The sequence below is a fragment of the Vitis riparia genome, chromosome 19, assembly GCF_004353265.1.
Source record: "Vitis riparia cultivar Riparia Gloire de Montpellier isolate 1030 chromosome 19, EGFV_Vit.rip_1.0, whole genome shotgun sequence".
NCBI classification, from domain to species: Eukaryota; Viridiplantae; Streptophyta; class Magnoliopsida; order Vitales; family Vitaceae; genus Vitis; species Vitis riparia.
In genome coordinates, this window is record NC_048449.1 from 8374189 (window position 1) to 8386230 (window position 12042).

The 12042-nt window shown below is 44.3% G+C and overlaps 1 protein-coding gene across 1 annotated transcript; it reads left to right on the plus strand.

Annotated features, from left to right (window-relative positions):
- The first annotated feature begins 3294 nt into the window (after positions 1-3294).
- On the plus strand, positions 3295-9300 carry LOC117908138. The gene is made up of 6 exons (XM_034821804.1): positions 3295-3716; positions 3790-3939; positions 4063-4168; positions 4238-4820; positions 8224-8327; positions 8416-9300. The coding sequence occupies exons 1-6, from the start codon at positions 3295-3297 to the stop codon at positions 9298-9300; spliced, it is 2250 nt and encodes a 749-aa protein (XP_034677695.1).
- The last annotated feature ends 2742 nt before the right edge of the window (positions 9301-12042 follow it).

The following is a 12042-nucleotide window of genomic DNA, read 5'->3' on the forward strand; positions in this document are numbered from 1 at the left end:
ATGACAAAGGTCTATCATTACCAATCAAGCATCTCCACAAATCATGGATGTGGGAGTCGTACAAACCAATGACAACTAGGAAAATCCCATGATGAGGGTAATATGCCCCAGTATAGGCATCTAGTGTGTAAAAGAGACAGAACTGATATCACCAACTAGATACTATCTCCATACTCAGGTTCTGCCAAACATCATTAGACTAAGCAGAAGAGGAACCAAATGTCACTCGAAGCATCTACCATAAGGGAAAGCACAACAACACCTATATTTCAACCAATTGCTAAGATCTACCCAACTGAAGACTGTCGAAGATAACATCTAATCTCATGGCCTCAGAGTGGTCTTATGACACGAACCGTAATGTAGGCTTAGGGTAATAAGGTGAAAGAAATGAAGGAAATCTAAGCTCAAGTACCCAATGATCAAACCCAATACCCTCGTGTATAAGATGTAATGTGAAGAAAAATCTCATGAGCCAACGAACTCGATAACAAACAATGGAAGTGTCAATGAAGAAATATAAGAGAAAAAAGAAATGGTCAGGTTATCAATGCAGTATGCAATGGATATGGAGAAGCTAATAAACCAAAGACGTGTATCAATGTAAGAAAGAAATAAATATGGAATAACCAGCATGAAAAGAGATGATGGGAAATGAATGAGAGAAGCGAGAAGATGCAAAGAATGATGATCAACTCATATTAGTGCGACCAAAGAAAATCATATCATCAAAGATGGAATGGTAGTGAAAACAGTGATCCGGAGACCTTAGTGATGGGTTACTCAATCCTCACATCCAATGTATCTCAACCATGATCCATGAACCGAAGGATCTCATAAAACTCTCACCAAACTGTTATCACTCTGAAAACATAAGCATCGCAAAGAGTGGATGCTCTCAAAAGGCTCACATATGAGGTCAATGATAGATAACCCAAGGAATAACCCCTCAAATACCAATGAATGCTCAATGGAACACACTACCATAAACAAACTTATTGTTACATTTTTTACTTTTTTTTTAGAACACTAATATCAATAAACCGAAACTCCACTAAGCAAAAAATAGAAATGAATAAACTCTCCTCAATCACCGATGAAAATATGAATTATATACAAGCCCCAGAAGTATGTTGACTCCAATCATTGACACATATATAAAGCCCCAACCTTGAGATCATCTCTCAAGCTAAGGTATCCAGATCAAAATCAATGGGTGGAATGAAGGGTGTGACATGACTACCTTGATGTACTAAAAATGTGAAAAGTCATTGATTAAAGAAAATAAAGAGAGTGAAACGAAGCAAGAGAAGACAAAACACGGAAATAGACGGAAAATGAACAACTATAAAACATAATGGAAATAGAATAGTAAGAAGATGGTAACAAGAAAAAGAAAATAGATCAAAGAGTTGAATCTCACGAGACTATTCAAGTAAAAGATGCATACACAACCAAGGGCCCCTACTGTCAGCCCCTTAGCCTCTTGACTTAACCATGGAGGAAAAAGCCTCATGGGTAGGCTTTGTATCCATGAAAGCCCAGGTAGAAAGCAAGGAAAGCCTGGAGGTTTAGTGGTTCAAACTCTATGGGCTATGTGAGGAGGTCGCGGGCGAGCCAGATGCGCACCGTACGCACGCACTGTGGGCGAGCCAGACATGCACCGTGTGCGCACCTGACTTAGGTGGTACAGATGAAGGCTGAGGGACTTTTGGAATTTTAATTTATATTTATTTATTATTCCATTATGTCTCTTCAGACATATTGATGTCTCCTCCAGAAACAATGAAAATGACTCGTATTGCTCTTTAAGGAGGGAGAAGGGTAGGTGACTCAAATGAGGGAGTACCAAGGGAAGCCTTAACCGCACCAAAGGGGTACCATGGCACAGCCTTGGGTGTGCCTGGGACACATGAACGCGACTCAAGCACGCACACATGGGCTCCACAACATGTGTGGTGCGCACTCCGTGGCCGTAACGACACGGGGCCTGGTGCGGCCTACCTCATCCTTGCGCAGGCACGAGGTCACCTAAACCTTGTACGGTGTGCCAACTGAGGAAGCCATGGGCGCAATGCCATGACCTGATGGGGCACCAGACAACAACTGACTCGCACCATGATTACCTACGCACAGCACAGGGGCGTAATGCCCTATGCATTAAGAGGGATCAACCATGGGCGCAATACCATGGCTTGTTGCTATGAAGCTGGATCTGACAGTGAAGCAAGCAACATGCCCAAGCCATGAGCACCTAAACATGGCACGGGCTCACACATCAGTGTGAGGAAGGCACACTAATGCACCAGTCACTTGGTCAGCTAGTTGGTGCACGTTGCCTGGCTCAAAAGGCCTTGATCAAAGACACGCTGATGGGCACCCGGTCACAAGAGGCACCTTGTGGGAAAAGAGACACCTTGTTAGGAGGACTCTCCAGCAGCTTGGTGAGCAAGACTTGAGGAGATAGCAGTGCAGCTAACTAGTGGCAGCTAGCTCAGACAGTAAGTGACCAAGTCAAGCAGTCAATTGACTTGCAGTTGGCTGAGGGCTGATGGTTGGTGCAAGTGGGTGGTTCCTATGCAAGCCACTATCTGGGTGGTGGGTGGTTTTGCAAGGCAGTTATGGGTTGTTCTGGCCAGTTGTATAACCCTCAGATTGGCTCCAAAGTTTTGAATTTGGAAATTCAAATATGTAACTGCAGGCTGAGTCTTTTAAAAGGGCTCTTGCAACCTTGAAACAGAGAGTGGGAGATTGGGATAGGGTTCTTCTCTTAATGCTTGGGTGTGAACATTGTACTCTAACTCAGGGGGAAAACAATTTTTTTCTTGTAAAGTGAATTAATACAAGTTAGGAAAGGTTTCCTATAAATGTTTGTGTCCCTGTTGCTTTACTGTTATCGTGATTTTACTTTGCTTGAGTTTTCTTTTACTCTATTTTTCTAAAAGCTGGGAAGGAAGGTTGGCTAAGGAAGGGTCCTTAGCACCGCGCACTAGTGAAAAATTTAGTGAGATCTTTAGGGGTGTGACAATTGGTAATAGAGCTCACACCAGAGATGGCTGGTGGTAATGCAATGGACGCCTTGCGAGAAATGATGACTTAGATGGAAGAAGCGTTGGGAGAATGGCCAGGTGAGGAAGACACTTGTGGCTTCGTGGGCAGAGCACACCATGGGAGAAATCCAAGTGCAAAGGAGTCTGCTAGAGACCCATGATAATTTCTTTGAGGAGAAACTTGTTAGGTTGAAATCAGAGATGTTGTCCCTGATGGATGACTTCAAGGGCACCCTGCAGTCCTATGGAGAGGACATTGCAGTCCTTAAGAAGGCTGTGTTGCAAGGGTCCGTCAGGCCCTGGAGCCCCTTCTAAGGTCCGAGTCCCAGAGCCTAAGGGCTTCAACGATAACAGGAACGTGAAGGAGTTAGAGAACTTCTTGTGGGACATGGATCAGTTCTTCAAGGCTGCTCACATTCCTGATGGTGAGAAGGTGTCCATTACCAGCATGTATCTGACTGGTGATGCCAAACTATGGCGGCAAACCAGGATGGAAGACGATGCAAAGTCTGGAAGACCCCAAATCACCACTTGGGAGACTTTGAAAAAGGAACTGAAGGATCAGTTCCTCCCCACTAACACTGCGTGGGTACCCAGAGAAGCGCTGAAAAGGCTTAGACACATCGGATCTGTGAGGGACTACGTCAAGAAATTTAGTTCCTTGATGTTGGACATAAAAAACATGTCAAAGGAGGACAAACTCTTTAACTTCATGTTTGGATTGCAAGAATGGGCTCAGACAAAACTTAGGAAGCAAGGGGTTCACCATGGCTGTAGCAGACTGCTTGGTGGACTACAAGATGGGTGGCGCCATCTCCACCATACAGAGGCCCAAGTCAAATGGAGATAAAAATGCTAAGGCTGAGGGCAAGACTTCTAAGAAGTCTGGGTAGAAGAAACAGAACAAGAAGCCTGCTACATGGGGAAAACCAGTGGAGAAGACCACAAAGTTTGTGCAATAGACCACCCAGATGGTAGGATGTTTCATCTGCAATGACCCTTATTGAGCCAGAGACTGTCCCAAAAGAGAGAAACTCTTAGCCCTTGTGACTACAGACGACAAGGGAGACTCTGACTCAAAGACCCCTCCTAGAGTCAACCCACTGCAACTCCTGAACGTAATTAATGGTGAGACCCCAATCCAGAAATCCCTAATGCATGTCCATGTCGTTGTAAATGGTGTGCAGGTGAAGGCCTTGGTGGATAGTGGTGTCACTCACAACTTCGTGGCCACTAGAGAAGCAACCAGGTTGGGATTGAAGTTGGAAGAGGATACCAGTCGGATCAAGGCAGTCGATAGCAAAGCCCAGAAGATCCAAGGTGTAGCCAAGAACGTCCTCATACAAATTGGTGACTGGAATGGCATGTGCAGCCTACTCTGTGTACCATTGGATGACTTTGACTTGATCCTTGGAGTAGATTTTCTCTTGAGGGCCAAGGTTGCCTTAATCCCACATCTTGGTGGACTGATGGTATTAGAAGAGAAGCAGCCTTGCTTCGTGAAGGCCTTGAGGGCGAAGGATGGTGGTAAGGGACAGTCCGAGATGCTATCTGCTATTCAATTAAAGAAGGGATTGAAGAAGGGCCAAGAGACTTATGTTGCAGCCTTGATCGAGATCAAGGAGGGACAGTCTGTGGAAGTCCCTGACTTAGTGGTCAAAATCCTTAAGAAGTTTAGAGATGTGATGCCTGCAGAACTCCCTAAGGAGTTTCCACCTCGGCGACCTATTGACCACAAGATCGAATTGCTGCCTGGAACAAAGGCCCCGTGTAGACCCTCAATTTTGTCCCTTGACACTTGCATTTATCCTATGAGTGTCACATGCACCCATGTTTTCATATGGCACCACTAGGGCCTCATTTTGGGCTTAGTCGGTTTTTTTTTAGCCTTGTTTAAGTTCATATGTGGTTCATTGTGGTGCGAGTATGGTTCATTTTGGAGTGCCATCGTGGCCATTTTCCTAGTTGTTGGCATCATGCCATAGGAAGGAAGTGGGGCCATCCCGAAGTTTTAGCTCAGTTGAAGTTTATTGGAGTGTGTCTGAGCTCGGAGCACTTGGGCCTGTTTTGGCCATATCTCCCTCATCCGAACTCGGAATTGCGCACCATTTTTTTCAAGGACTCCTTATTCTTTAGGGAAAATTATGTCAAATTTTCATAATTTTTCTCAACCGGATCGACCGGTCCCCAAAGTTTCAGTTTAGGCAGAGTGCATGGGAGCAAGTCCGAATTCAGAGCACTCGGGCTTGTTTTGGCCATATCTCCCTCATCCGAGCTCAGAATCGTGCACCATTTTTTTTCATGGACTCCTTATTCTTCAGGAAACCTTCTGTCAAAATTTCATAATTTTTCTCAACCGGTTCGACCGGTTAGCGTCCAGTTTAGCCCATTCATCGAGCTAGCTTGTATGGAGCATTGGTTTTGATGATTTTGAAGCCCAATTCCTACATGGATTGGGCCCATAAGCTCCAAATCGGTCTTGGGCTATATTATGGGTCCATTTTGGGCCTTGGTTTGGGTTCCTTGCAGCCCACCATGAATCCATATGGATCATTGGTGGTGAAGCAAGCTAAAAACTTAAAGAAGTCAGCTTGCATGGAGAATTGGTGAGGAGAGTTCTTGGGGAGTGTGGTTTCGAGGTTGAAGGGCTGTTTTCCAGAGCTGAATGCATGGGAAAATGAATGGAAGTTGGAGGAACAAAGGGGTCTGACATAAAATCCAGAAGAGGGGAAGAAAAAGGGGGCTTTTCTCTGGATTCTAGGAGAAAACTCTATCAAAAGGGTAAAAGCCAAATGAGAAGAGGGTGAGAGCTTAAAAAAAAAAGAGAGAGTGGGGGAAGAGTTCTGGACCTAAGAAAGTTCTGTGTGTTGGGAGAGAAAGGAAAAGAAAAAAGAGAGAAAAAAAAAATAAAAAGAGGAAAGAGTGAAGAAGACGGAGGTTTTGAGAGATTTTCTGGTTGTAGAGGGAGTAGTTTCTTGTTCGTGTTGTTGAAGGGGAAGGCCTTGATTTCTGGAAGCAGAACTTGGATGTTTGCTACCCTAGTGACTTCATTTCTACCTTGGCATCTTCAACGCATGCATAGGTAACTCTTTGATCCTGCTTTCTGCTATTTTATATTCTCATTCTTTCTGAGGTTTGTTGCAATAATATGTTTAGACAAGAAAATGAGGGCCTTTGCTGATTAGTCTTTGGGTCAAGTTTGTAAGTTGTCTGAGACTATACTTGTCTGATTCAACTGAGAGTGAGTTTGCTATTTTTTGAGCATTCGAAACGGTCATTGGAGGTATATGAAAGATAAGGCTGGGATCCTTGCATTTTCGTTATTGCATGCCTAAGCTCCCATGTATGATGTGATTTGTTTTGTGAACAAAGCAAGTATTTCTCTCATTAGCAACCAGTTTTGATTTGCTTTGAGTAAGCAAAGGTCTTTGGTGCTCGGATTCAGGTTTGGAATGAGGGTTCCTTAGCCCTCAATTTAGGTTTGTTTTGCTTTCTTCATAAGGCCTTTGTGGTTCCCCTTGTCATTGCATCTAAAGGAACTTTGGGGTTTTGGTGCCCATTTGTGGGTAAAGTTCTAGGTTTTAGAATTAAACTAATCTCTTGTGTGACTTGGTTGCTATTGGAGATCCTCTGTTTTTTCATTTATTTTTTTTAAATTTTTTTTAAGTGGCGAATTTTAAAGAAAACAATGCATTTTGGGTACCTCGGGTTTGGCCTTTTATTAGACACATCACATTGTTTCGGTCGGTTCTCCCTCATTCAGGCTTGGAATTGAGTGCCGTTTGTTTTGTTGGATTCCTTATTCTCTGAGGAATATTCTGGTAAAGTTTCAAATTTTTTCTCAATTGGATGAACCAGTTGGAAACCGGTTCAACAGGTGGCTTGGTGGTAGCCCTGTTTTATAAATGCTTTGCATTGTTTCGACCGGTTCTCCCTCATTCGGGCTCGGAATTGAGTGTCGTTTATTTTTTTGGATTCCTTATTCTCTTGAGGAATATTTTGGTAAAGTTTCATATTTTTTTCTCAACCGGTTGAGCCAGCTGGGAACCAGTTTAACCAGTTCTGCTAGATAGTTCCAGTTTCAGCGTGTTTTGACCCCCATTTTTGTTATGGTTTGGGCACTTAGGCTCCAAGGTACTTGTAGGCCACCTTTAGGGTCTGAATCCAGATTTGGTTTGAATTAATGTGGGCTCACCTGTGAGTTAAGGGTATTATTGGCTAGGAAAGTCAAAAGGGGGGGGGGGGGGGGGGGGGGGGGGGGGGTTTATTGTGAATGTTTGGCTTGGGCACATTTTGATGTTTGTTTAAAAAATGCTTGCCACGTGTTGACTAACCCCTCATTGCAGTGCTTGGCTAGGGACCCAAGGTACGTACTTTGACCCATGGTTTGAGCTCATTTGTGGGCCTTGGTATCTAGTGATTGATATTTTGACATGTGATTGCCATGCATGCTTGTTGAGTATTTATTCCTATTGGATAACCATTTATGCAGCGCTTAGCTAGGGACCACAGGTATGTGTTTGATTGTTGGCTTTTGTGTTAGTATGCCCACATGGCATTTGGATTGCGATGCTTGTTGTGCATTGATGCTTATTGACTAATCTTTTCAACAACACATGGCTAAGGACCTTAGGTACACCATTTGTTGATTTATTGAGTGCCTAAGCATGCTAGATATCGAGTAGGTTTGTGTGATTCGTGTTGTCTATGATTAGCTTAGGAGGCTATTTGATCTTTGACCCATATACTCCCACATGCCCAATTCAATAGTAGAGATCGAGTTCCGGGCCTAGAGGGGTACTACCTTACACGAGGTACCTTCCCGATAGGTAACCTGATCCCCAAACCCAGACTCAAGTTTTGTAGACCGCTTTTTCCATACTAGAGTCATCAGGGGTTTTTGTTCTTACTTAATTTTTCCCTTTTAAAGAATAAAAATAAGAAGTGGCGACTCCAAACAAAACCGTTCCCCATCGAGGATGGATTTTTCAAAACTCGAAAACCACTTTTCCATTCCATTCCGCATGATTCCACTTTTAAAAAAAAAAGATAGCGAGTCGTGCCATCCGAGTGGATCGGGTGAGGGTCTACACCCGGACTCAAGCCCCTTACAAGATGCTTCCTTTGGAGTTGCTGGAGTTACGTAAGCAGTTGAAGGAACTGTTGGATGCAGGCCTGATCCAGCCCTTAAGGGCCCCATATGGTGCACCATTGCTGTTCCAAAAGAAGCATGATGGCTCTCTCCGCATGTGTGTGGACTATAGAACCCTCAACAAGGTGACCATCATGAACAAGTACCCGATACCCGATCCCCTTAGCTGCTGAGCTATTTGACATACTGTCAAAAGCCTCTTACTTCACCAAGTTGGACCTGAGATCGGGCTACTGGCAAGTGAGAATTGCAGTAGGAGATGAGGGGAAGACCACCTGTGTAACTCGATATGGATCATACGAGTTTCTGGTAATGCCCTTTGGACTGACTAACGCCCCTGCTACATTTTGCAATTTGATGAATGATGCTCTGTTTGATTACTTAGATGCATTTGTGGTAGTGTATCTAGATGATATTGTGGTTTATAGTAAGACTCTAACAGAACATGAGAAACACTTGAGATTGGTGTTTCAGAGATTGAGGGAAAACATGCTTTATGTAAAGCCAGAGAAATGTGAGTTTGCTCATGAGGAGATCACATTTCTAGGACACAAGATCAGTGCAAGCCTAATCATGATGGACAAAGGCAAGATGCAGGCTATTATGGAATGGTCAGTCCCTACCAAAGTGACGGAGTTGCGGTCCTTCCTTGTCTTGGCTAATTATTACAGAAGGTTCATTAAGGTGTATTCAAAGAGGGTGTCTCCCTTTATTGACCTGTTGAAGAAGGACAACCAGTGGGATTGGAGCATGCAATGTCAGATGACCTTTGAAGGCTTGAAGGAAGCCATCTCCACTGAGTTTGTGTTGCGGTTGCTAGACTTGGACTTGCCCTTTGAAGTCCAAACAAATGCTTCAGATAGAGCCTTGGGTGGAGTCTTGGTGCAAGAAGGGCACCTTGTGGCGTTTGAAAGTATGAAGCTGAATAATGCTGAGCAGAGGTACTCCACTCATGAGAAGGAGATGACGGTTGTGGTTCATTGCCTACAGCAGTGGAGGCACTACTTATTGGGAAGCATTTTTACAATAGTCACTGACAATGTTGCCAACACCTTCTTCAAAACTCAGAAAAAGCTGAGTCTTAGACAAGCGCGATGACAGGAGTTCTTGACCGACTTCAAATTTGAATGGCTACATCGACTAGGAAGACACAACACTGTGGCTAATGCCTTGAGTAGGAAAGAGGTTATTGCCTACATCATGACCCTCTCAGAAGTCATCTCTGACTTCAATGAGAAGATCAAGCAAGATGAGGAGCAGGATGTTACATATGGCAGGCTGAAGCAGCAAGTTAAGGAGGGCGTGGTAAGGAGGTATTGGCTAGAGGGTGACCTCCTTGTGGCAAAAAGAGGAAGATGGTATGTTCCTGTTGGCGGCCTGAGAAAGGAATTATTGCGGGAAACTCATGAGGCGAAGTGGGCAGGCCATTCCGGTGAAGAGAGGACTTTAGCACTGCTAGTCAGATCCTACTATTGGCCTAAGATGGGTGAGGATGTCCAAGCATATGTGAAATCCTGCCTGGTTTGTCAGATGGACAAGACCGAAAAGAAGAAGACTACAGGGTTGCTGCAGCCCCTCCCCATTCCAGAGAGACCTCGGGAGAACATTTCCATGGATTTCATCATTGGATTCCCAAAGGTTCGTGATTTTAAATTTGTCTTTGTTATTATAGATAGATTCTCTAAGTATGCTGTGTTTATACCTGCCCCTAATGATTGCCCTGCGGATGAAGCAGCTAAGTTGTTTTTCAATAATGTGGTCAAACACTTTGGGTTGCCTAAGGACATAGTCAGTGATTGAGATGCACGATTTACAAGCCGATTTTGGGTTGAGCTGTTCAAACTCTTGGGTTCAGACTGATGGGCAGACAAAGAGGATCAATGCCTTGGTGGAGGAATACCTTAGGCACTATGTGACATCAACACAAAAGAATTGGGTGGACTTGTTGGATACTGCCCAATTGTGCTACAACTTGCAAAAGAGCTCAGCAACAGGGATGAGCCCCTTTGAGCTAGCTATTGGGGTGCAACCACGGATGCCTTTGGAGGTGGCTAAGCAAAAAGCAGGAGGAAGTAGTCCTGCAGCTTACAAGATGGCTCAGTCCCTGCAGGAGATGTTTAATGAAGCCCGGGACAGTCTAAAGAAGGCAACTAGATAAATGAAGAAGTATGCGGATCGTGATCGCAGACCCTTGAAATTTCAGGTTGGGGACAAGGTCCTCCTGAAATTGACTCCTCAGATTTGGAAGAAAATCAGCAACAAGACAAGACAGAGGGGTCTAATTCTTAAGTATGATGGACCATTCGAGGTGATAAAATGAGTTGGGCAGGTGGCCTACATGTTAAAGTTGCTTGAGAGGCTCAAGCTTCACCCAACTTTCCATGTTAGCTTTCTGAAGCCTTACCATGAGGATCTGGATCCAGAGCAAGTGTAGATAAAGTGGGCCCCTCCCTTGGTCATGAAGCAGTTTGATCGAGAGATAGAGAAGATCTTGGATCATAGGACCATGAGACATAGCAAAAAGAACCAACGAACTGATTTCTTGGTTCAGTGGAAGGGGACTTCAGAAGTAAAAGCTACTTGGGAGAATGATGTTACCTTATGGCAATTTGAAACGACGGTCCAGGCATACTGGCATACTAAGTCGACGAGGGCGTCAACTTCAGCAGGCGAGAGTGGGTTTGTCAGCCCCTTAGCCTCTTGACTTAACCATGGAGGAAAAGGCCTCATGGGTAGGCCTTGCACCCATGAGAGTCTAGGTAGAAAGCAAGGAAAGCTTGGAGGTTTGATGGTTTAAACTCCAGGGGCTGTGTGAGGAGGCCGTGGGTGAGCCAGACACGCACCGCGAGCAGGCCAAATGCGCACCGTGAGCAGGCCAGACGCGCACGCACTACGGGCAAGCCAGACATGCACCGCGTGCACACCAGATGGGCATCGCGCACACCTGACTTAGGTGGTGCAGATGAAGGCTGAGGGACTTTTGGAATTTTAATTTATATTTATTTATTATTCCATTATGTCTCCTCAGGCATATTGATGTCTCCTCCAGAAACAATGAAAACGGAAGAAAGTGTTGTCTGTAGAGTCGACAAAGTGTTGTCCAATGGTTATGACTGTAGAGTCGACAAAGTGTTGTCTAAGGGTTTGCTTAATCAGATTGTCAGTGGCTGTATCAACTGATGCGGTAGCTTCATCAAGCATTAAGACCTTGCTTTTCTTGAGTAGCACTTGGCCAAGACAAACCAGCTACCTCTGACCCATGCTCCAATTCTCTCCATTCTCAGTAACTGCCAAATTCATATCAATATTAGGAGACTCATATGAGGTTTCTATTTAAATTTTATGTTAGCAAAGCGGAAGAAATAACCTGCAGAATCTAGCTTTCCTTCTTTCTTCCTGACTTCATCCCCAAGCTGGCTCTTATCTAGAGCCTGAACCAATGAGTTAGGAAAGCAATATTTCATTTGTACAATATTAAGAAATGAAGCAAAAGAAAACTATTTTTCTACTGTCTTAAGAAAACATAGTAGAGGAAAACCACATGTCCACCTTACTTTCTGAGTATATCAATAGAATAAACAAAGCCTACCTCCCAAATCTGTTCATCTGAGTACTCTTCAAGTGGGTCAAGGTTGCTCCGTACAGTCCCTTCAAACATGGTTGGATCCTGAGGGATAATGCTTAGTCTGGGCCGCAAATCATGTAGTCCAATGGAAGAGATGTTGGTACCATCTATCATAATCTGACCAGCGACAGGTTCAACGATTCGAAAGAGGGTCTGTAGGAGGGTTGATTTACCACTGCCAGTTCGCCCTACAATGCCACTCTTCATTCCTCCCA